The sequence below is a fragment of the Dipodomys ordii genome, unplaced genomic scaffold (assembly GCF_000151885.1).
Source record: "Dipodomys ordii isolate 6190 unplaced genomic scaffold, Dord_2.0 Scaffold25, whole genome shotgun sequence".
NCBI lineage: Eukaryota > Metazoa > Chordata > Mammalia > Rodentia > Heteromyidae > Dipodomys > Dipodomys ordii.
The window spans coordinates 19,531,350-19,558,245 of NW_012267241.1; the positions used below are offsets into that span (position 1 = coordinate 19,531,350).

Sequence of the window (26,896 nt, forward strand, 5' to 3'; positions counted from 1 at the left end):
GGCTCAAGTGGTAGAGTGCTAGCCTTGAGCTGAAGAGCTGAGGGACAGCGCCCAGGCCCAGAGTTCAGGTCCCACGACCTGACCCAAAAAAAAAACAAAAAAAAAAAAACAAAAAAAACTGATTTTTTAAATGACTTTGTGGTAACATGAATTTCATGCTCCTTTAGTTAAGTAAGCACTTTTCTTCAAGAAATTTTAATTGCTGCTTCCAGGTATAGGTTATATAAAGGTTATTTGTATTTTACCTCAAGAACCCTCAACTCTAAAGCAGTATATGTACTTTAGAAAGGGAAACCAAGAACAGACAAAATACATTGTCGTAGTCATATATATATTTTTCAGAATTGTGAAATTCTAAGTTTTTCTAGAACATATATTGGCTATACCCTTTTTTCTGAATATTAATCTACTCTATTTCTGAAGTATACTACAATAAAGCAGGAAACTTATTATTAGATTGTCATTCATAGTAGATGTCAAATGAAGCATCACCTAAAAAGGTTACTGAGCGTCTTGTAGCTGGTAAAAATGTTCTTATATGTAAAATTGGTTATTTTTATTTCTGTGTTCATTTTTTGGTTATAATCCTAAGTAAATAATTCTATTTTTTGAGATGAGAGTCATACTCTACAGCCCAGGTTGACTTCAAAATCACTGTTTTGCCTAGGCTGGCCTTGAACTTGTGCTAATTCTGCCTTGTCCTCCCAAATGCAGGGATTATAACTCCACTAGTTTAAACAAAGTAGCAATTTAATAGATACACTGACAAAAGACAACTCTGTTGTAGTTCCAAAGACTTTGTTGCTATCAATCAAGACTTACTTACCTTTCAGTGTCTTTAAAATATGGCTCCACAAAAGCTTTCTGTTTGACCTTATCTTGTTTATCTCCATGTGCTAAAACCATAAACAAAACAAACTTATCACAAAGTTACCAAAGAATTTAGTAAGTAACAATTAGTTTGCTGGGGGAGGTGGGTAAAAACCTGACATACACCAAAACTTACCTATTTATTGAATTTTATCTTCTAGGCCCACAAGCAACTCATTTAAATTTATTATTACTACTTTGTTTTTCATTTCAGTAAAAAAAAGGATCCTGACTGTCTTATTTCAGTTACTATATTACTACAAGTTATATCTCAGAAAATTTTTTTATTTTAAAAGAACTATCCATCTGTTAAGACTTGGCAAGAAAAAAAAAGAGCTTTTAGTATGTTCTATTTATCTATTCATTGAATCTGAAAATATGTCTTTAAGGTAGATTATAACTAGAAAATTAAAAGATTAAAGAATACTGTTGGGCAGGATATTGTAGATCATATCTGCAATCCTGGCTACTTGGGAAGTACAGATTGCCAGCATCACAATTCAGGCTGGCTTGGAAAAACATTGAGACCTTAATTAAAAAATAACCAAAGCGAAAAGGACTAGGGTGGTCACAGCTGCAGAGATGGAAAAGTGATATAAAAATACATTTTGGATATAGTCTTATTGCCAGGTATTAGACTGGATATGAAAGGGAGGTGACTAAAGTGTTTCATAAAGGGGAGGTAAGTAAATAATACAGGAGAACCCTTTGAACTGCTTTTTGAAACTCTTCCATCAATCTGAAATTGTTTCAAAAATTTAAAAAGTAATTGAAACAAGAAATCTTGTTATCTTATCAATTCTGTTAATTAGCTTGATAACTTAGCTTAGTGAATTCAGTTTAAGAAAGAAGCCATAATTAAAGAGAAGCAGCTTTACTGTTTGGTTTCTTGGAGGCCGCTACCAATTCCTTCTCTTCATGTCCTGCAGCTGTTTGGGGACAGCTATCTGTCAAACAGGATTCATACTCTTCATGTGTGGTCCTATTGAACATATCATCCAAGCTATCATTCATATTCCTTTCTCCATCTGTGTGAAAAAAAACATTGGCTTAGAACAAGCAAACTTTTTTGCCTTTTTTTTTTAATCCTGGGGCTTGAATTCAGGGCCTGGGCACTGTCCTTGAGCCTCAATGCTAGTGCTCTACCACTTTGTGCCACAGTATCACTTCTGGCTTTTTCTGAGTAGTTTATTGGATAAAGAGTCTCATAGGGGCTGGGAATATGGCTTAGTGGGAAAGTGCTTGCCTAGCAAGTGTTTGCCCCAGATGGCTTCAAATTGCTATCCTCAGATCTCAGCCTTCTGAGTAGCTAGGATTACAGGAGTGAGCCACTGGTACCCAGCACTTTTTTGCTTTTTATGAAACAAAATGAAATCTGTAGTAGTTATTACAAAATAATGTAATAGGGGGAAGATACAGTTTTGGGGTTTGAACTCAGGGCCTTCTGCTTACTAATTAGGTAAGGTGCTCCACTACTAAGCCTTACCACTTTTAGCTCTCTTTTTCATGGGTTATTTTTGAGAAAGTTTCTCACTTCCTGCCTAGGTGTATACTAGGACTGTAATACTATCTTTTCACTTCCCCTGGGATAACTGGGGATAATACAATTGCACATTACTATATCCAGCGTTTTATTGGTTGAGATGATCAACACCTTTAAAACACCAAAGTTTAAGAAAAACAGAAACAGATTCACTTGTGTATTATATTTGATAGGCCAGACTATCCAGTATAAAATAATTAGCACAGCTACTAATCCACAATGCTCTATTACTTTTAGTCTGCTTATCTTCCTCTTGGATTTACCATCATTTATCATACTATAAATTTGATTCTTCCTCCTCCACTAAAATGTAAGTTCCATGAGACAGATACTTTTGATCCGTTTACATATCATCCCCAGTTTCTAAAATACTTGCAAGTACAGAATTTTTTCTTGACTTTCACTGAATAATTATGCCTTTATTAGTTTTGCATAGGGATAAATTTGTAAATAAAATCTAACTTTTATAGATCAGACAGTATGCAAACATTTCCACATACTCTATAGGTGTTAAAATTTCTAGATGCTAAGTTGCTGACTTACTATTACTAATTTTTTGTTGGTCTGACTTCTGCCTGTGAAAAGCTTGAAGAGACTGTATCTCTTTTAACCTTTCTCTCACAGCACCTATTAAGTCTAATATTAAGGTAATAGTAGTAATTTCATTTTTAGGCAATTCTATGTGCTAATATAAGGCAGAGGTCTATTCAAAAGGAACTGTGTAAGACTACATGTTTCATTTATGTCCTTGAGTCTGTAAGGCTATAGAAAATCAGGGGTGATATCGATCAAAATATATTGTACTTATAAACTGACAAGTTGAATGGTTACCTAGCTATACAACAAAAGATAATTTTTAAAGAATAAAAACAGAGGCTGGGAAGGTGGCTCAGTGGTAGAGTGCTTGCCTTGCATGCTTGAGGCCCTGGGTTCAATTCCTTAGCACCACATAAGCAAAAAGAAAAAAGCCGGAAGAGGCGTTGTGGCTCAAGTGGCAGAGCGCTAGCCTTGAGCTGAAGAGCTGAGGGACAGCACCCAGGCCGAGTTCAGGCCCCATGACTGAAAAAACAAAAAACAAAACGAATAAAAACATTTCCAAACACACACCATAAATGAAAAAGAAAGCAGAGCAGCAGAAGATGGGGAAAAAAAACAAACCACATCTAGCCAGAATCTTCTGAGTTTCTTAGAGATAATTACTTCTAGCAAATCCTTCTCCATCTAGCAAATCATTTTGCATCCCTTTGTAGCAGGCCTTGACTTCCATACATAGGGTGATAAATGCCCATTTGCAGCCTAATTACTCTCATTTCACATGCCCATATAACTAGGAATGTTCCTAGTTCCCTCCATTGTTCACACATCTTTTGGAAAATCAAGTTTTTAGGCAAAGTTAAGTTTCTTATTCAGAGGTGTACAGAACCTGATTCGACTGAATCTTCTCCTTTGTAGAGGCAGATTATGGTAGATTAATTCATAATATACACATCATTCTTAATAATAATTTGCAAATCTATATTTCTCAGTAGAATTGTTTCTTTCCTCATCAAATTCTTTAGAAAAATCCTAATTTTAACATCAGAATCTTAAGATATCCTTTTACACTATGAAATAACTGTCTAAATTCAAACCAATACTAGAAAGAGAAAGAGAGAGACAGAAAGACTGACAGACTCTCTAAACTTGGGGTAAGCAAACTTTTTTCTTAAAAGACCAGACAGTAAGTATTTTAGGCTTATTAGGACAAATGGTCTCTGTACTAACTACTTTGTATAAAGCAAGCAACCACAGGCAACACTTGAAACAAATGAGGCTATATACTGCTAAACCTTTATGTACAAAACTGGGTGCTGGCTATAGTGTACTGACATGTAGAAACCATGTGAATTTCTGCAATAAAATTATTTTGACTAGATTTCTTTTCTAAAATTCTGAGACTAAGCTTTTCTAAAAAGGAGCATTAACTTAAGAGGACAGGAAGAAACTTGGTTTGTGAAGAAGTCATTATGCCCATCAGTATAATGGTATCATTACATATGTGATTCCACATAACTAAAGTTAAAACAAAACAAAAAAAGAATCTTACTTGGACTTTTTTCTCCTTTTTGTTCTTGCTTCTTCGATTTCAAAAGCATGGTGTCACTCACCAATGTACAGTCCATGTCTACTGTCTCTCCTCCTAATCTTGACTGACTGCCATCCTGAGTAAATAGTTTAAAAATCCAGAATATTTGTATTATTCTTTTATGGCCTTGTAATTTAGTTTTTACTAAAAGTTTTGGGAAAATGTACATAATGTCAATTTTTACTATTTTAAAGTATTAAATATTTTTGTATCTTTAGAACAGAGACATGTTTTATTGCTTGTGAAACACTTTAGCTTCAATATACAAGCGTAGGAAAAGAAGACTCATTTGCTGCTGAACCATTTTCCTACCTTCTATTCTAATCTATCTCATAGTAATGAACATCAATGTACACTAAGAAAAATTTTAATAATGAAATTTGATTTTCTTGATGGATATATATACTATTGTAGCAACTATTAAATATGTTATTATTAATGTGCCACCAAGTGAAGAGAATTTTCCAGACTACATAGAATCTAAACACAGGAAAAGAAGTACTTCCACTATATGTACTAATTTAAAATAAAGTACTTAAACCAATGGGAGAAAAAGTGATAATTTTTCTTGATAGTACATTCAAGTAAATCAAGATGTATAATGGAGCCAGAGACACATCTATTATCTGAGCACTTGGACGGCTGAGGAAGTATTCTGAGTTTGGGGAAAGCCTTGGGTAACACAGCAACATCTGGTCTCAAAAAAAAAAAGGTGGGGGGGATAGGAAGATGGCTCAGTTGTAGAGTGCTTGCCTTGCATGCATGAGGCCCTGGGTTCGATTCCTCAGCACCACATAAGCAGAAAAAGCCGGAAGTGGCTCTGTGGCTCAAGTGGTAGAGCACTAGCCTTGAGCTGAAGAACTGAAGGACAGTGCCCAGGCCCAGAATTCAGCCCCCACAACTGGATCAAACAAAAAGCAAAAAGACATATATGATGGATCATTTTGATTAAAACAAATTTAAATTATGCAAATAGGATTTTACTATTAAAAAAACTGGATTAATTTTTTTGGAAAGGCCCTTACAGTCAGAATACTACTGCTCTTTCAAGAATAACATAAAGTTAGGAAGAACAGGCATTTTTTTATTCTGTGTTTTCTGAATAAACAATTTAGGTTTAGGATGTATCTGACTATCACAAGGTCACAGAGAAGCTAAAAACTCACCAGAACATGGACCAAAACACATTAGTTCTATATTTTCCTTACCTTTGTATCTATTACAGAAATATCCATTTCATACTGAGAGAGGTCCACTCCAGGGTCTACACTCCACTGGATATTTTCAAAGGATACATCTTAGATAAGAAAAAAATGCAGATTGAAAGCTGATTTTTGAAAATTTTCATCACTTTTAAGACATTAGGAGACCCACAGAATCAGAATGGTATAAAATGTTTTACAAATCACATTTTTAGTGAAGGACTTATACCCTGGATTTAAAAAAAAAACAACTTGAAGCTTGGCACCTGTGGCTCAAGCCTGTAATCCTAGCTATTCAGGAGGCTGAGATCTAAGAATCTTGGTTCAAAGCCAGCCCAGGCAGCAAAGTCCGTGAGACTCTTATCTCCAATTAACCACCAGAAAACAGGAAGTAGTGCTGTGGCACAAGTGGTAGAGAGTTTGCCTTGAGCTGAAGAGCTGAGGGACACGGTCCAGGCCCAGAGTTCAAGCCCCATCACCAACAAAAGCAAACAAGGGAAGGTGGCTGGGAAGGTGGCTCAGTGGTAGAGCACTTGCCTTGCATGCCTGAAGCCCTGGGTTTGATTCCTCAGCATCACATAAGCAAAAAGAAAAAAGCCAGAAATGGCGCTGTGGCTCAAGTGGTAGAGCGCTAGCCTTGAGCTGAAGAGCTGAGGAACAGCACCCAGGCCCAGAGTTCAGGCCCCATGACCTAAATAAATAAATAAATATTCCAACTTAAAGGAACTGAATATAGTTCAAATAACAATATCATATAAAAATATGCTCAACATGATTAGTTAGCCATGAGGAAAATGGAAAACAGTGAGATAACTATTCCACTCCCATTAAAGATAGCTAGAATCAAAAAAGATAGGTAAAAAATGTTAGCGTGCAACAACTGTTTCATACTGTACTGTATGCCAGAAACTTATCAGTGATTCTATGATGTATAATCACCCCCTACAAATCCACACATCTATACAAAAACTTGTATACAAATGTCCATAGCCAAAAAGAAGTTCATAGCAGCATTTTGTAAAAGGCATAAGAAACTTCAATTTTTATTCACTGATGAAAAGATAAATAAAACATGATATACAATGAAATGGCATTCAGCAACAAAATAGAATGAGATCACTTTAGTCTACAAAATTGATAAAATTATTCCAGGTGGAAGCAGTAAGTTTCAGGAACACACACTGACTAATTCCATTTAAAGCTAGAATAGTTGTGGAACCTAGAACTGGGGAGGGTGGAAAAGAGGATGATGGGAGTGTGCAGAGACAGTTATACAACTACGCATAGCCTTCTGACCACAAAAGCAGACACTTTAATGAGTGCTTTTGATGGTATGTGATTTGTATTTCAATAAATAAAATTTTAAGGCTGGAGGCATGGCTTAGTGATAGTGTAGGAGTCCCCAACTTTAAACCCCAGAACCACCAAAAAAGAGGTTTTTAACAAGTTAAAATTGTATGGAACAATAAAAGACCCCAAGTAGCAAAAATAATCATTAGCAGAAAGAACAGTGCTGGAGGAATATCAATACCAAATTTCAAAGTCTACTACAAGCCATACTAATCAAAACAGCTTTGTACTGGCACAAGAACAGACCTGAGGATCAATGGAACAGAACTGAAGACCCAGAAATGAGCCCACAGACATAGCTATAGGCACCTAATCTTTGATAAGAATGCAAAAAAAAAATAGAATGGAAGAAAGACAGCCTCTTCAGTAAATGGTGCTAGAAAAATTGGTTAAACACCTGTAGAAAACTAAAGCTAGATCCTTATATATCACCCTACACCAGAATCAATTCCAAATGGATCAAAGACCTCAAAGTCAAAGCAGACACCCTGAAAACATTACAGAAAAAAAATAGGAGAGACTCTTGGGCTCCTTGGAATAGGCTGAAATTTTCTTAATAAAGACCCAGAAACACAACAAATCAAAGAAAGGTTGGACAAATGGGATTACATGTAACTGTAGAGCTTCTGCATGGCAAAGGACATAGCTAGCAAGATCAACAGAAAGCCATGGATTGAGAAAAGATCTTCACTAGCCATACAATGGACAAGGGTCTCATATTTAAAATATATTTAGAACTAAAAAACTTAAATCCCCCCAACAACAAATCCTCAAAGAAACAACTCCCTAATTAATAAATGGACTAAAGACTTAAAAGAGAAACTTCTCTGAAGAGCAAATAAGAATGGTCAACAGACACATGAAAAAATGTTCAACTTCTCTAGCCATAAAAGAAATGCAAATCAAAACATTGAGATTCTACCTCACCCCATTTAGAATGGCTATAATCAAGAAATCTAATAACAACAGATGTTGGAGGGGATGTGGCCAAAAGGGAACACTACTGCATTGTAGATGGAAATGTAAACTTGTTCAACCACTTTGGAAAGCAGTATGGAGGTTCCTCAAAAGACCCAGCAATCCCACTTTTGGGCATTTACCCAAATGATCAAAACAAGGCTATACTAAAGCTACCAGCACAACTATGTTTATCGCAGCATTATTTACCATAGCTAAGATATGGAACTAACCTAGATGCCCCTCAGTAGATGAACGGATCAAGAAAATGTGATATATACTCAATGGAATTGTATGCCTCCATCAGAAAGAATGACACTGCCCCATTTCTTAGGAAATAGAAAGACTTGGAAAAATTTATATTAAAGTGAAGCAAGCCAGACTCCAAGAAACATAGGTCCCATGGTTTCCCTTATCTGCTATAACTAGTATATGTATAAGACAAGCAGAAGAGGTCAAAAGCTATGTTCATATTACCATATAACCTGATGAAGTGAAATGAACCCCAAGGTAGGGAACAAGAGATTTTATCTTTATTGCTGTTCTTTTTAATGTACTTATACTGTGCTATGTGATTTTTTTTGTTTGTTTCTTTGTGTATTCTTCCCCCATGGTACAACCCCTGATGTCACTGTATTTGATTCTGGTGTCCTGTATCTTGTATATACACTTTTCTAATTTGGGAGGGGAAGGGAAATAACAAAATGCTGAAATAAGGATACAGGATGACCTATTGTAATAATGAGATGTACAAGCCCCTATGCTGAAAATGAACTTTACAACTTCGCAGTATTTACAACCTTGTACAGTATTTTTTTACAATAAAAACATACAAAAAAATAAAAATAAAATTGTAACTTGGATTTTCAGTGTGCTATATGTAAATATGATCCCAGGTAACTGCATTGAGTGTTACTGAAGAACATATATAATATTAACTCCAAGTAGTCTGTGAAAGATTAAATAAGTACATTATAGTTACCAGCAGAATCATGAAAAAAAATAAGAAAAACTAAAAAAAAATCTGTAGAAATAAAAGTGAAAATTGTTTTCAAACAGAAATTCACTAAAAGAATAACTGAAGAACTGGCTTCAGGAACAAAGAAAAAATAACCTAGAATGAGGGAATAACTTGCTAATGAAAAATTAAAAATCCTACATATGAATCCTACATTAAAAATCTTACAATAGAAATGTTTAGTGGCTGAAAAAAAGGACTTTATTGCCAGGCACCTAGCTACTCAGGAGTTTGAGATCTGAGCAAAGCGGTTTAAAGCTAGCCTGGGCAGAAAAGTCCGTGAGACTCTTAACTCCAATAAACCAACAGAAACTGTAAATGGCACTGTGGCTCAAGTGGTAGAATGCTTGCTTGCCTTGAGCCAAAGAGCTGAGAGACAATGCCCAAGCCCAGAGTTCAAGGCTCACAAACAACAAAAAAAAAAAAAAAGAAAAAAAAAAGAGGACTTTCTTAAAACACATTAGAATTACAGAATTATTAATATATGTATTAGGACAAATGGTGCTTTCAAATAAGAAATTTAAAAATGTATATTGTATATAAATGTGTATATATATGTATATAAATGTATATGTTTACTGATAAACATATTAATGCAAAGAGAAAGGACAGGTTATCTATCGGGTAAGGAACAAAATTTGGATAGTAAAAGTTTTCATTTTTTATTTCTTTTCAATTCTGTATTTTAACTTTAATTTTTTTGTGTACTAGTACTAGGGCCTGGGTATTGTCCCTGAGTTTTTTTTGGCTAAGGTTAGAGCTCTATCACTTGAACCATAGCTCTACTTACAGCTTTTTGGTGGTTAATTGGAGATAAGAGTCTCATAGACTTTCTTGCCTGGCCTGGTTTAGAACTGCAATCCTCAAATTCCAGTTAAGACTATAGGTGTTTGCCATCAGTTCCCGAGCGTATTTTACAATTTTGAAAGCTTTTGTATAAGAAATAACTAAGTAATTTTTTGTACAATGTGACCTACAAAAGTAGGTATCAAATATTTCAATTCATTTTTGCAAAAAGCACAAGATCAGAAACATCATAAGTAAAATGAAGCTAATGGGAATTGATAAACACAGAAATATTCAAGAACAAATGAGATTCCTCCCTTGAAGCAATTTAATCTACTCAAAGATTGTAAGAAAGATCTAATTTTTTTTAATCTTTTTTTTTCCAGGTCATGGGCCTGAACTCTGGGCCTGGGCACTGTCCCTCAGCTCTTCAGCTCCAGGCTAGCGCTCTACCACTTGAGCCACAGCACCACTTCCAGCTGAGGAATCGAACCCAGGGCTTCATGCATGCAAGGCAAGCGCTCTACCACTGAGCCACCTTCCCAGCCTCCAGAAAGATCTAATTTAAACCCATTGAAAAGTAGAATTCCTGCTTAGAATGTACATACCTTGGTTGTTTTGCAGAGTGTTCATTTTAGCAAGTCTACAGGGATTTAGCTGTAGAACTGATGCAAGTTCACATCCTCCATGGGCTGACCTGTTTTTCATTTTTGAGTCATGAGAACGAGCATCCTAAATAGAAATGTTTGTTAGCATCTAGATAAAATGACAAACAATAATTTTAATACAAAGTTTTGAATAGTTAAAACAAACCTTCATGTCATCAAAAAGATTCTCTGTCTCCAAACTTTCACGTGGACACAGAGGGATTTTGAAGACAGGATTTTCTTCTTTTATTTGTAATGGTATTTTATGGTCTGGAGAAGATTTACTCAAAGACTGGATAGTACATTCCTGTAAACAGAGCTCTTCTGGGGAATCTTTGGTTAACATGCAGCTTCCATTCAAGGTCCTACGGCTTGAGGAAGAGCCCTTTGAAATAGGCTTCAAAGCTTCATAAATAGTCACTTGTTTAAATTTGTTTTTAGAAATCTCACTTCCTTGGCTTTTCTCTTGACGCTGAATAGCTGAACATCGATCAGACAGATCCAGAGGTTTATCCATCATGTGGTCCCCATTCATGGAAAATTGACTATCCATTGGAAAAGGATAAGCATTTTCTTTATCAAAAGAGGCTTGAGGACAGTTTATTTCATGTTCATTTTCTTCCTCAGTCTTCTTCCTTTTAGATGTTCTACTTCCCAATGATTTCAAAGACATTAAATGTTTATCAGTAATGGTTTCTTTAATGTGCTCAGTATTATCCTGTTCATCTATGGATTCACTTATATTTTTAAGTATTTGTTTATTAGATGATGACTGGCTAATGATCTTGTTCACTTCAGACCCAAGACCATGATGTGTGGAAAGGGTACTATCTTCAGATTTTGACCTAACTTTCTCTGATCTAGAAATAGAAATGTTGCCAAAGGGAGATGCTTTCAGGCTTTTTTTCACAGTTTCTAAAAGAGAAGGGGACAAACTTGTATTCAAGCTCAAATTACTTTTCAAATTAGAGGTAGCTCCAAAAACAGGAGATGACACCCGAGGACTCAATTCTTCTTGGGTAGGAGTCTTTGAAGTAGAATCTGAAAATCTAAGTAGATAAAGATAATAAACTTTTCCTAATAAAGAAATTTGACAAAAATTAAAAGATAAACATAATAAGAAAAACTTCCTTGATAGAGAATAGTAAGGTTTTATCTACATATTAAAGGCAGATGCCAAGTCAAAGTAGAGTAAGATATAGTATAGCTGTATATAGCCCTCTCATTCGGCAGAAAAAAAAGAGGGAAATGATAAATGAAACATATCCCTTCATCTGTGTATGTTGGTTTTTTAAAGATAGGGTTTCATTATGCTGTTTAGGCTGGTCTTGAACTCCTTGACTCAAGTGGTAGCTAAGACTACAGGTGTACACTGTCATAATTTGTCCTAATTAAAATAACATATAAAAATTTAATAAATTCTATTGAGGACCCAGTCTTATGAAATCTTATAAATAATTCCAAGAAACAATTTTTTACTTTTTTTTTTCTGGTACTGGAGCTTAAGCTCAGTGCCTCATGCTCTTGCTTAGTTTTTTCATTAACTCAAGGCTGGCTCTCTACCACCTGAGGCACATCTTTACTTCTGGCTTTTCACTATTAATTGGAGTCTCAAAAACTTTCCTGCCCTAGGTAGCTTAAAACTTCAGTTGTCAGATCTTAGCCCCTCAAATACCCCACCAAAAAACAAAATTCTTATACTATAGAACTGAACAAAGGAGACAGGCTTAGAAAAAACATTATCTTTAAATTTGAAGATGTTAACTTAGTAACAACTCTGATCTGGTACTTGATAGCTACATTATCTTAAAACAAGACACTTAACCTCCCTGGAGAGGTATTTGTTTCAATTGTTTTTAAAAAATGGAAGGGTAATAAAATCTATTTAATGGGCTACTATGACAACAGATTAAATGTAATATAGATATCTAAAACCCAAGTAAGCAAAATTCTCTATCAATACTGGCATTATTAGTTAATATTTGTTCTGACATTAGTAAGAACTGAGACGCAGCACAATTTTAGAAGCTCACTCACACTTACAAACATATTTTGTAAAACATCCAGTATTTGAAAATACACACGCAGAGGGGGGTTGGGTCTTTGAAGGGGTACAATAACAAGGATGGAGCTCTTAAGTACTGATAAATGGTTTACAAAAAGGATAAACACTTACTTTCTTGGTGTAATGCACAAAGCTCTCAATTTGTCATAAACGGAAGAAACAATTTTTAAAATAATTGTAGACAAGAATAAACTATGTGTTGGAGGAGAGGAGTTTACTTAAATGATTTAAGTAGAATAGAATTTCATGAAGAGTTTTTAAATTGTCACCATGTGCCCCCAAATTACCTTGAATTATCTTTACTATTCCTCATACATTCCTCAAAGGTCTGTTTCTTGTGATCTTCTGCCAGACAGTGGTAGAACTCATCACCAAGATGGTTCACAGGACCTTGTGGTTCCTTCAATAGTAAATATGAAACACACACAAATAATATTATTCAGCCCTTTAAAAGGAATAAAGAACTGATAAATTGTACAATGTAGATGAATCTGAAAAATACACTAAGTGAAAGAAGCCAGATTTAAAAGACAGATATATCATATATGATTTCATTTATATGAATTTTCCAGAATAGGCAAAGCCATAGAGACAGAAAGCAGGTCAGTAACTGCAAGGGGCTTCACAGGAGGGAATGGAGACTGAAATATTTAATGGAGTCTTCTGAGGAATAAAAGTGCTCTGCAACTTGACAGAGGTGGTAAGTACAGAATACTGTGACTGTACAAAATACCTCTGAATTGTTTTAAATGGATTTTGTTATGAGAATTTAATCAAAAAATTTAAAACTATGTTAAGTTTAAAGAGAGAAGACTATCAATATCTATGTAAGTAAATCATCTATGTAAGTAAATTTTACTATTGGCTTATAAAATACCAACCCCCAAACATGTTAAGAGGAAAGGAAGAAGATATAAATTTAAACAGATCCTCAAGAAAGAAGCACATCTCAAAATTTAATGTTTATGCAAGACAACTAGTAATCATATAAAAATGCAAGTTCAGTAGGTCTGAGATTCTATACCTCTGAACAAAGGCAAAAGTGACATTGATGCTGAGGATCACAATTGGAGCAGTGAGTCTAGATATCAGCTCCTTTAATATATTTGAAGTCTAAACTATTGACTTGCCAGGTTTATGGGCAGGAGGAAATTAGAAATTATTAGAACCCACTTAAAGCTCATTATCATTTGAGAACAGAGTAAAAAAAAGAACAAAAATCCAAATGTAATGATAAATTAAGTCAATTTCCAGAAATTCAATAGCAAGACAACTATATAAGAGCACATTTACATTTATTAACAAAAATAAAGGATACTTTGAAGATAATAAACATTTAGATAATAATAAAGATATTGAAAATTTCAGATTTTTCTAGATATCAATTAGGAAAAAAGTAGCTGGCTACAGTAGCTCATGCATATAATCCTAGCTATTCAAGAAGCTGAGATATGAAAATCTTGGTCCAAGGCCAGCCTGGACAGGAAAGTCCATGAGACTCTTATCTCCAATTAACCAACAAAAAGCCAGACGTGAAGCTGTGGCCCAAATGGTAGAGTACCACACTTGAGCACAAAAGCTCAGGAACAGTGCTTAGGACTTGAGTTCAAGCCCCAGGACTGGCACAAATTTCAAAATAAAACAAAACAAAATGATAATGCAAACATGCTTGATATAAGAAAGTACTGAAAAAACAAAAATTAAGTCAATCTTTGATCCAATTCCTAAGAATAAGGCCTAACTAGAGTGGGAGTGCTTGGTAGTTCCAAGAATTCAGTCTCTTCCAAGTAAAACCAGGTTTAAAGTATGTCAGAAAGACTCAATATATAATGAAACAAATTTAAAGGTTTGGGTCTTCTCTTAGACAGAATGAAGGTAAAGAAGAAATGAGAAAGGGGGCATGAACAAGAATTGATTCGTTCTCTTTGTTAACATTACTCCCCCAAATTTTGACTCAGTCTATGACACAGTAACCTAAATAATTCTACATTTTGGGGGACTGTTTGGATTGGATAATAAAAGTAAGCCTTTTTAACACATTAATTTTATCCTAGACTTTTTGTCTTTGGATAAAGTAATTCTTGTGTTGCCCAATTCTCTAAGAAAGACCTAAACAGACATCAATTAATCTATGTTAATCATAAAAAATAATTTACTTACAGATTCTTCTCGAACACTAAGCCCAAGTGTTTCAGCAACAACTGTAGCTAAATTAAAATTGTTCATTCCTCGTGTTTCTACGGAAAAAGAAACCCAATTATGTTATAATTACAAAGGAAAGGCCAACAACTACTAGGACAAATTTTAAAATTCTGTTCAAAAGATCCACTTTTTGGTATTAACATCCATACTTGCTAAGCTTTTTCATCTAACTTTTCTAATTTTTTTTCTTTTTGCTTATGTGGTGCTGAGGAATCGAACCCAGGCCTCATGCATACAAGGCAAGTGCTCTACCACTGAGCCACCTTCCCAGCCCCCTTCTAATTTTTTTCTAAGTAAGTTGAATGCAATAGATTTTTCTTGTTGACATTGGAAACAAAACCATAAAATAGATTTATAATGGAGTTATTATAATCTGAGGTACAAATGAACATTAAACCACATATATAATATTTGTAGGAGAGGATTTTAGCACCATCATTTTCAAGTTTTAACTAACAGATTTATATAGCAAGTATTTCATAAAGTTTTGCCATATAGCTTCTAGAACTTAATAGATATTTCTGGAGTGCCCATGCTTCAGGCACTGTGCTAATAAGCACTAGATGAAAAGACAAATTACTTGTTCTCAAGAAGCTCATGAACTACAGTTCAAAGGGAAAGAAGAAAATTTGAAATAGAATATGAAAAACATACATAAATGGAGTGATTTAAACAGGACTATATCTGCCTTTGAAAGACAAACTACATAAAGTGATATCAATGCTAATCCTTAAGAGCAAGTAGAATATGGCAGTTTAACCAGACTGGACACAGAACTAGGTATGTTGAAAGGTTCAGGTATACAAAACACACTTACTTATTTAGAGAACTACATATGGTTTAACTGAGAAAATCAAATCACAGACAATAGTAAGACATGAGCTCAGATATGTCAGGTAGGAATCAGATATGTTAAGAATCTTAGAATTTCCCCAGTGGACAATGAAGAGACAGCTAAGAGTTTTGTTTTGTTTTTTGGCCTGTCCTGGAGCTTGAACTCTGGGCCTGGGCGCTGCCCCTCAGCTCTTCAGCTCAAAGCTCACAGCGTCACTTCTGGTTTTCTAGTGGTTTATTGGAGATAAGAGTCTCATGGAGTTTCCTGCCCGGGATGGCTTTGAACCGTGATCCTCAGATCTCAGCCTCCTGAGTAGCTAGGATTACAGGCGTGAGCCACCAGCGCCCAGCAGCTAAGTTTTAAATGGAGGACAGATACAATGCTTGGGTAAAAAAAGTAATTTTGGTTATGTTGGCCCATAGGCAAGAAGTAATCACTAACAGAAGGAAGTGAAATTAGAATTATTAAAACTTTTTTCTATTTTTTTTGTCATACTGGGGTTTGAACTCAGAGACTTTACTTGAGGCAGACCCTCTCTTTGTCACTTGAACCATTCCCCCAAACCCTAGAATATATATGAGATGTGAATAATTAAAACTAGAGCAGTGCAGGGAGGGAGGTGGTAATGTAAGAATATGTAGAACAGACATGTAGGAGGTGGAATCATTAAGACACAGGATACTTAGAAACAAAAAATGAGATTCTAGGTCTAGGATACAAAAAGAGGTAAGTATAATGTCATTCAATAAGATCATAAATACAAGATTTAAGTTATAAGTATGACAAGACAGTCTCTATTTGGGACTTATTGAAGATGAAAGCTACCTAGGAAGAGATACTCAACAGCAAATAGATACATTCGTTTCAAATCCAGGGCAAAGTCTTGGACAGAGTTATAGACGTGGGACATGGGCAGTAGTAGAGTACTGATTCTAGGTGAGAACCCTCCAGAAAGACAAAACAAGACAAGAACAGGCTCTGGACCAAGTACTGTTACCAGCAGCTAGGGCAATGAATGAGAAAGTGTGTACAAATGTGTTCTTTTCCAAGCTCTTCTTGTCCTTCTCTCCCCTACCTCTCTTCCCTTGTATCCTTTTGTCTTTCTGTTAATAAGGTTAGGCTGGCTGGGCGCCCGTGGCTCACTCCTAGCTACTCAGGAGGCTGAGATCTGAGGATAGCAGTTCAAAGCCAGCCGGGGCAGGAAAGTCCGTGAGACTCTTAACTCCAATTAACCACCAGAAGATGGGAAGTGGTGCTGTGGCTCTAAGTGGTAGAGCACCAGCCTTGAGCTGAAGAGTTCAGGGACAGCACCCAGGCCCAGAATTCAAGCCCCATAACCAACCAAAAAATAGAAGGGTAGGCTGGAGTTGGGAGAGTAGAGTCAATATTATAGTGGACTGGAGTGACTGCAAATTAAGAAAGTAGAGAGTGACCACTTCTTCAACTTTGAAGGAAGCGGAGGCAATGAAGAAAATTGGAGCTATTCTTTTTTGATGGAGGATAATATATATATATATATATATATATATATATATATATATATGTTGAAAAGACCAGCAGAGAAGCTAAATATAAAATATAGAAGGACAGGCTGAGGAGATGGCTAAGTGGTAGAACACTTGCCCAGCATATGCAAAGGTCTGAGTTTGTAGAAGCAGAGGAAATGGACTTCAGCTCTAGTTCACTGAACAGCAAGGATCTGATAACTTGAGTTGTGTTCCCAGTACTATGTATTGAGAAATCTGCCTATATACCCACATAAATTCTCCTATACCAGACATACATATTAATTAGCTTATATTAGCTAATCTATAGCTTCCAGAGTATCAGTCTTGTACTAATGTAACATGAGTAAGTTTTAACACTGGCTAATGCTTCTGACTGGGTTCTGGATCCCACCTCCTCTCATCTTTTTAAGGTTTTAGTAAATTGTTACCTCTTCTTCCAGCATAATAATGTTTCTCTTTGCTTATTTCAACAGGCTAAAAATGTGCTGAACATGTTATAATAACCCATCTTGAAAAAAAAATCAAAACCTATTCTTGACTTGTTTGCTAGTTATTACCCCATTTTTTGCCTTCTCTTTACCATAAAACACCCTGGAAAACCCATATGTATGTATGTGTATATATGGTTATATACATATATACATATGTACATATATATTTATACATTTCTTATGCTCTTTGGCTCTAGCTTCTCTTGGTTAAGCACTTTTATACTTTAAAGGAACAGCGCCCAGACCTGGCGTTCAGGCCCCACAACCGACAAAAAAAAAAGTAATCATGACTTGTTTACCATTCAGTGATCAATATGCCAACCAAATTCAAAGGACAATTCTAAGTTTTCATCTTATTTGACCTGTTAAGCACTGTTTAACATACTCAACCACTTTCTCCTTCTCTAAGTGCATGACTTACATCACTTTTAGTTCTCCTATCTCACTAGCAGCTTTTTTTGATAATTTTGTTGGTTTTTCCTCATTTTTATACCTCCAACACACAACATGAACAGATGCAATATTATGTCCAAAATGGGGTTTTAAAAGGCCTTTCAGGGGGCAAGAAAGTCTTAACTTTTTATGTATAAAGTGGAAATAATACATTCACTATACAAGTACATATATGGTATATCTGCAGTACTAAATTTCCATGAGGGGAATGATTAGGGGGAAAGAATAGTGGGAAAGGCTCCTGGGAAGGGGAAGGAATCATGATGAGAAGAGCTGAAAACCATTGCTTTATATAACAAGTTCCCCAGACCTTAGGACTTGAACTCTCCTCAATGCTGACTTGGTGGGTAATCTCATTCAGTATCATGGTTTTGGATATTATGGTGACAATTTCCACATGTATCTTCATTTTAAACTTCCCTAAACTTGAATTCACCTCCGTGATGCTCACCCAAAATCGCTGCCCCCCCCCCGCCTCTCTCTCTCTCTTTCTCTCTCTCTTGCCAGGCCTGGGGCTTGAACTCAGGGCCTGGGCACTGTCCCTGAGTTTCTTTTGCTCAAGGCTAGAACTCTACCACTTGAGCCACAGCACCACTTCTGGCTTTTTGTTTATGTGGTACAGAGGAATTGAACCCAGGGCTTCATGCATTCTAGGAGCACTTTACCACTAAGCCACATTCGCCACCCTCAGATAGAAAATTCTCAAACACAAACTCCTGAATTTTTATCTTCCCCAACCCTGCCTCTGTAAACCTTAGAGTCTCGTCCATCTCAGCAGATGGCAAAACCATCAGCAGATGCCTAGAGCACCCTGTCTCTTTCACTCACTCTGCTTTAGTCATCGAGGCTTCCTTAATGTCCCACAAACAAATCAAGTGACACTTTCCTTATTTGTTATGTTTTCTCCCCAATATCCACATGCTTCCTTTACTCTCTGATCAAGTGTCACTTTTTGAGTGTAAGTTTTCATAACCCTCTCACTATGTTTCATTTGTCTTCACAGCCCTTGTCTCTGTCTGCATATATTCATTTTCTTTCTCTTTCAGCTACATTATGAGCTCCATAGGGGCAAGGACTTTATTTTGTTCAGTGCCTAGAGTATAGCTGGATAATTGAATATTTGTTTAATGAAAAAAACCACAGTAAAGCCTTCCTTACCTAAATTACTAGCAATTTATATTTTAATGGATATTAACATGAATTAATATTTAGGATAACATTATTTATAAGAAAAATCTTCCAAACAACTAGTTTCTAAACAAAATCATACCAAAAATATATTTAAAATATTGGTTAATTCTATTGGTCACTCTTCTACTAATGCCTTCAAATTATAATCTTATAATCTCATATATATAAGTATATATAATCTCATATGTATGTATACTCATAACACACACACAAACTTATAATTTCAGTATCTTACTTACTAGTTGGTGGAGAATGATTTTGATCACAACTGTCAGCAACTAGAATTTCATTTTCCTTAGAGTTATGTTGTAAATGAGTTGAAGCCTTAGAAACTTTTCTTAAATCTGAGAGGAAAAAAATGAGAAATTATATAATACTCCAAAATGTCAAAATATTCTGATAAGACAATATAAACTTGTCTTTCTATGTATTACAAATATGTTTGCTGAAATAATTCTCATATTGTAAGAAGCTTCTTTAGTTTCATTGTAAAGCTACAAGTTATGCAGTGGGCAAAAATAGCACGAGGCCAAATATCTTCTGGACTAAGTTGCCTTGGGTATCTATTAGAAATTAACAGATTTATTTAAAATATATACTGTATTATACATTTCCACAATCTTTTAAAATCTTTATTTTATGGAAGGAAACTATAAAACTTATTTTATCAGAAATATTTCCATTGTTTAGGATTTAATTCAAAGAATTACTGGACAAAGTAAAAGAGAGCTTTACTTCTAATTAAAACTTGAAAATAATACTAAAAAGTGCTACAAATTTTGAAGTAAAGAATGTATTTAGAAAATAAAACTTAACAGTTAAAATTTATTTTAATATAATTTCCTGGTTCAAGTTACAGTGGCCTTGAAACCTAAATTTCAAAGTTAAAAAAAAAAAGATCAGAACAAGACAAAAACTAAGTTTTTAAATGCTAGTATGCTGCTTTCATAAAATGAAGAAATAAATGAGAAACTTTATGCTACAATCAAAAGGAAGACTTTTCTAATTAAAAACAAAAACAAGAAACTACTGTGTTTTGAATTCTGGATATTCATATTCATAGATTTATAGATGACTATCTATAATGATTCATGATTCATCTGACAGCAGGCTAACAGGCCTGTTTTTAATGTTCATTCATGATCCATAATCTCCTAATTAGGCATAGGATTTTTTAAACAGTTCTTTAGATTTCCACTAGATGGTGATGCATATTCATATAAAAAAAGTGGTAAAAAAAAAAACAGCCAATTTTCCAATTTCAAAGACTAAAGATCTTCTCTAGCCATAAAAGAAATGCAAATCAAAACAATAACGAGATTCCATCTCACCCCAGTTAGAATGGCTATAATCAAGAAATCTAATAACAACAGATGCTGGAGGGGATGTGGCCTGAAGGGAGACCTACTGCATTGTTGGTGGGAGTATAACTTGTTCAACCACTTTGGAAAGCAGTATGGAGATTCCTCAAAAGACTTCACATAGAGCTCCCCTCTGACTCAGCAATCCCACTTTTGGGCATTTACCCAAATGATCACAAACAAGACCATACTAAAGCTACCAGCACAACTATGTTTATTGCGGCATTATTTACCATAGCTAAGATATAGAACCAACCCAGATGGCTCCCAGTAGATGAATGGATCAAGAAAATGTGGTGTGTGTGTGTGATGGAATTCTATGCCTCTATCAGAAAGAATAACATTAAAAATGTGGTGTGTGTGTGTGTGTGTGTGTGTGTGTGTGTGTTGGAATTCTATGCCTCTATCAGAAAGAATAACATTGCCCCATTTGTTAGGAAATGTACAGACTTGGAAAAAATTATATTAAGTGAAGTAAGCCAAGTTCAAAGAAACATAGATCCCATGGTTTCCCTTATTTGAAATAACTAGTATATGTCTGGGACAAGTAGAAAAGGTCAGAAGCTATATACATATGATCAGATAAGATGAAGTTAAGCAAAATGAACCCCAAGATAGGGACACAAGTGGTTTTTTTCTTGCTTGCTATTGTTTCTAATATATTTATAAGGTACCATGTGATTTTTTTTTGTTGATTGATATGTCCCTCCCCCACGGTATAACCTGTTTTCACTATATTTGATGTTGGTAATTTGGGAAGGGGAAGGGAAAAAACAATTTGTTTAAATGGGGATACAGGTTGATCCATTGCAACAATGTGATGTACAAGGCACTATGTTGAAAAGTGAACTTTACAATTTAGGTGGGGGCTGGGGAGGAGGAAGTATAGTTGTAGTGGGAGGGAAGGGATGATAGGGGAAAAACAGAGGAGGAAGCAACAATGCTTGGTAAGAAATGTACTCTTTACCTTGTTTATATAACTGTAACCCCTCTGTACAGTATTTTCACAATAAAAAACTTATTAAAAAAAAGACTACACATAGAGGGGCTGGGAAGATGGCTCAGCAGTAGAGTCTTGCCTTGCATGCATGAGGCTCTGGGTTTGATTCCTCAGCATCACATAAACAGAAAAGTCTGGAAATGGCACTGTGGCTCAAGTGGTAGAGCACTAGCCTTGAGCTGAAGAGCTCAGGAATAGCACCCAGGCCCCACGACCAACAAAAATAAATAAATAAATAAATAAATAAGGCTACACATAGAGCTCCCCTATGACCCAGCAACCCTACTTTTGGGCATTTACCAACGATCACAAACAAGGACATACTAAAGCTACCAGTATAAGTACATTTACTGCAACATCATTTACCATAGCTAAGATATGGAACCAACCCAGATGCCCCTCAGTAGATGAATGGATCAAGAAAATATGGTATACACACACAATGGAATAACACCGCCCCATTTCTTAGGAAATGGAAAAACTAGGAAAAAAAATACATTAAGTGAAGTAAGCCAGGCCCAAAGAAACATGGGTCCCATGATACCTTTATTTGCAATAACTAGTATATGTCTAGGACAAACAGAAAAGGCCAAAAGCTATGTACATATGACCATACAACCTGATGCTAAGCGAAATAAACCCCAAGTTAGGGACACAAGAGGTTTTATCTTTCTTGCTGTTGTTTTTAATGTACTTATAATGTACTGTGTGATTTTTTTTGTTTCTTTTGTATGTTCTTCCCCCATGGTATAACCCCTATTCTGGTGCCCTGCATCTTGTTTATACATTTTTCTAATTTGGAAAGGGGAAGGGAAATGACAAAATGCTGAAATAAAGATACGGGTTGACCCATTGTAAAATGAGATGTATAAGACACTATGATAGGAAATATACTCATTACCTTACTCATGTAACTATAATCCGTCTGTACTGTATCTTTACAATAATAAAAAAGAATAAAAATATACTTGTTTTTGAAGAGCATAGCTGCTATCAATAATATACTTCCATTATACAAATATTTCTCAAACCTTCTTCTCCCAAATGCTTTCCTTGTTTCAAAGTCTTTGCCATTTACTTTGTATTAACATTGAAAGAAATAATCACTGGATCATGTCACATGATAAATTTCAGAGCTGAATAGAAAAGTAGTTTCAAAACATTTAGCAGGAATAGTAATCTGGGTTTGAATTAGAAATGTGTCCACTGATAATTTAGAAAGAATATATATTATAACTCATTTCTCTATTAGCACAAATTGCCTAAAATTATAAACATAGCCAGTTAAAGACAGCTGCAGACAGGTGCTGATGGCTCATACCTATAATCCTAGCTAACCAAGAAGCTGAGACCTGAGGATCATGTGGGCAGGAGACTGTTAACTCTAATTAACTACCAAAAAGTTGGAGTTGGAGCTGTGGCTCAAGTGACACAGCACAAGCCTTTAGCAAGAAAAGCTAAGAGACAGTACCCAGTCCCTGATTTAAGCTCCTGTCGGTATGTGCACATATGCATATGCACACATTCATACACATAGAGCTTCGATGGCAGGATTACCTGTAGAGCAAGCAGTTTAGAAAACCTTACAAAAATTTTGAATCAACAAGATACTTGAATTCTTGCTCAATTCTCTACTGGACAGTGACCCTAAGTGAGTTTTTAACCTTTCTTAACCTAACTCTACAAATTTTAAACTTATAATCGCAGTATCTTAACAGCTATCTAACATGCCTGTTCAGTATTAAATATAATAACAATGGCTGGGCACTAGTGACTCATACCAGGAATCATAGCTACTCAGGAGGTAGGGATTGGAGGATTATGGTTTAAAGCCAGGAAAGAGGTGAGATTTTTATGTCCAATTAACCACCAAAAAGCTGAAAACAGAGCTTAGCTCAAGTGGCTAGCCTTCAGCAAAAATGCTCAAGAGTGAAGTCAGGGTGATTGGGAGTTTGAGGTCAACCTAGGCTTTATAGTCTGAGTTCCAGGACAGCCTGAGCTAGTCAAACTTTGCTGCAAAAACAAAAAAAAAAAATTATTTGGGTGGTTTCTCTTCTTCTTTCAGTCAGGTTTGCTAAGGACCTGTCCATTTTGTTAATTTTTTTAAATAAATCAACTTTTAATGAAAAAGCTGGAAGTGGCACTGTGGCTCAAGTGGTAGAGCGCTAGCCTTAAGCTGAAGAGCTGAGGGACAGCACCCAGGCCCAGAGCTCAGGTCCCATGACCAGCAGAAAGAAAAACAAACAAACAAACAAACAAATAAATCAACTTTGTGTTTTGCTGATTCTTCAAAAAAAATTTAGTCTCTAATTCATTTATTTAATTTAGTTTGAATTATTTCTTTCCATATACTGGTTTGGGGTTTATCTTGTTGCTGTTTTTCTAGGAACTTGAGGTGTATCATTAGTGCTGATTTGAGATTTCTCTAATTTGTTCATGTAAAAACCTATAAATTTTCCTTGACTGTGTCCCCAAGGAACTGGTATTTTGTGTGTTCATTATTATTTTCAGAAATGTTTAAATTTCTCTCATCTCTCCAATGATCCACCCATGATTCAGCAATGTGTTATGCAAACAAACACAATGACTGAAGTATAATAGACTAATATAGTATAATTCTTTAGAAAGTCTGAGTCAAAGCCCAACAAAGCAAATACCAGGAAAATGAGTTCTTGCAAGGGTTGGAGGGACTGGGAAAAAGGGAAGAGAGGTAGATGAATAAAGTGGGAAGGGGAGGTAATGCAACCAAGAATTCATTATATATATCTCAAAATTAAGAAAAATAAGGGAAGGGGTAGGTTGAAGGGAGGTAAAAATGCTGAAGGGATAGCGCAAATCAAGATGCATTGTACACATAAATTGCTTTGCTAAATGGCAAAAAAATCAATACATATCCTAGAACATTAAGAAAAGTGAGGGAAGGGGTAGGTTGTGGGGCTGATGAGAATGTTGAAAGGTGTGACTTTGATCAAGATGCACTACATTCATAAACTGCTTTGTTGAATGGCAAATCCTTTGTACAACTACTTAAAAATAATAAAAATATTTTAAAAAACAAAAAAACACAAAAATAATTATTTATAAAATACATATTCAGATGTGAAACATATATATATATATATATATATATATATAAAATACAGGTAGACAATGCTTTTACTAATGTTAGTTAAACTCACATGGGTGCCATAGGTTACCTGAACAATGACCATCTTCATTTCACTAGATAGTGTAACGACAGATGAATAATTTTTTACAAAGTCAGTTAATTAAAATACAACTCTAATCTTTACCATTTGTACCACAGTGCTCCGATTTAGTATGTGTTTCTTCTACATATCGAACATGGAGATTCTCCTTTCTTCGTAGCCGGTTAATGCCAGAAAATGAAAAGGCTGTTATTGGTGAATCTGGAATAATATTTTCTTCACCATCAAGCTCAGCTGCTTGATGTTGCTGATCATTCCTAGAAGAAAACGACAATTGAGAGAAATGAATTCAACAATTATATGATATGGAACTACAGAACACAAGTAGAAAGATGTGATTAGCATGTCTGTAAGATGAGGCATGTAGTAGGTGTTGCATATTCATTTTAGTTGATGGCACCAAATCCACTAAAAAGTAAATCCTAGCTCTCCTAAGCCTATGTTCTTGCCAATTCAGGACCCGTGATAACTGAAACACTGAGTTTGGACTGAACTGTGATTATTCAGTAAAGCTATGTTAATTTTTCCATGTCAAATATTATTAACCCTTTTCGGTCAACCAGTTTTTATCAGTCTGCTACCCATTTAGTCTTTACATGACCAAGCTAGTTCTATAATACTAATATCAATACATAATATTTCAAACAAAAGTACATGAGAATTTTATAAACTATATGGGCAGAGATTTCTAAAAAGTCAGTAGAAGCAAGGATTAATGTTTCCTAACATAAACTTATACTTTAATTTCCTAGGTAATATTAACATTACTTGTGGTGTATAATTGTACATACTACAGTGAGGAAAAATATTGAAAGCAATAATATAGTTTACATTTTTAAATTTCATTTTCTTCCATTCACATACATTAGTTGCATAAGAAGGCTCCCTATGACATTCCCAATGCATTTCAATCATTCACATCCCTTTTATCACTCTCCCTAACTCCCTTTCTGCTTCTTAAGATGATTTCAATGTTTTATTATTTTAATACATGTAAACAAACTACTTTGACCAAAAAATGTATTTTTAATTAGCAAATAATAATTGTATATATTTTTGAAGTAAAATGAAAGTTCGGCATGTTTATACATTGTGGCATGACTAAATAAAACTAAGTAACAAACCCATCAAAAGAATCATCACTTAGGGGCTGGGAAGGTGGCTCAGTGGTAGAGCGCTTGCCTTGCATGCCTGAGGTCCTGGGTTCGATTCCTCAGCACCACATAAGCAAAAAGAAAAAAAGCCGGAAGTGGCGCTGTGGCTCAAGCAGTAGAGCGTTAGCCCTGGGCTGAAGAGCTGAGGGACAGCGCCCAGGCCCAGAGTTCAGGCCCCACGACCGGACCCCAAAAAAAAAAAAAAAAAGAATCATCACTTCACAAACTTATATGGTATAATATTTAAAATTTACTTTTCTACCATTTAAAAAATATATAATTCATTAATATTTGTTTTAGCAACCTTCATGTGTAAAAAACTTACTATCTAATTTCTAAACAGTTCCTATAGTTCTACTCTTATTTTGGAAAAGCACAGTAAGCTTTAGTCATATGAGAAAGCCTTACAAATGAATGAAGTGTGAAATCTACCTGACTTAACTTCAATTAATCATATTATAGCTTGTTTTCTACTAGTAATAAAAATTCAATCTGAAACACGATTAAGTCATAAAAATAAATTGATTCTATATCACAAAAAAAGAGAACAAAAGCCAGGTACTGGTGGCCCATTCCTGTAATCCTAGGTACTCAGGAGGCTGAGACCTGAGGATCCCAGTTCAAAGCTACCCAAGCAGGAAAGTCTACAAGACTCTTATCTCCAATTAACCATGAGAAAACTGGAAGTGGCACTGTGGCTCAAGTGCCTTGAGCTGTAGAGCTCAGAGGAGGTCCTGAGTTCAAGCCCCACGACGGACAAAAAAATTACAAAGGACTGGGAATGTGGCATAGTGGTAGCGTGCTTGCCTAGCATGCATAAAGCCCTGGGTTTGATAGGTCTCCTTGGTGCAGGCCGAAATTTTCTGAATAGAGACCCGGAAACACAACAAATCAAAGAAAAGTTGGACAAATGGGATTGCATGAAGTTG

The 26,896-nt window shown here is 35.3% G+C and overlaps 1 protein-coding gene across 6 annotated transcripts in view; it reads right to left on the reverse strand.

The window, feature by feature from the left end:
* Window positions 1-26,896, reverse strand: part of Rbbp8 (retinoblastoma binding protein 8) — a 73,791-nt gene that overhangs the window by 6,917 nt on the left and 39,978 nt on the right. For all 6 annotated transcript variants that reach the window (XM_013014928.1, XM_013014926.1, XM_013014925.1 and 3 more), the window contains exons 7-16: window positions 24,898-25,070; window positions 19,483-19,587; window positions 14,724-14,800; window positions 12,851-12,963; window positions 10,665-11,547; window positions 10,460-10,583; window positions 5,747-5,835; window positions 4,500-4,614; window positions 1,749-1,898; window positions 827-896 (exon numbers count right to left, since the gene is read on the reverse strand). In XM_013014928.1, the coding sequence (XP_012870382.1) occupies window positions 827-896; window positions 1,749-1,898; window positions 4,500-4,614; window positions 5,747-5,835; window positions 10,460-10,583; window positions 10,665-11,547; window positions 12,851-12,963; window positions 14,724-14,800; window positions 19,483-19,587; window positions 24,898-25,070 (1,899 nt within the window). The remainder of the gene's footprint in view (window positions 1-826; window positions 897-1,748; window positions 1,899-4,499; window positions 4,615-5,746; window positions 5,836-10,459; window positions 10,584-10,664; window positions 11,548-12,850; window positions 12,964-14,723; window positions 14,801-19,482; window positions 19,588-24,897; window positions 25,071-26,896) is intronic.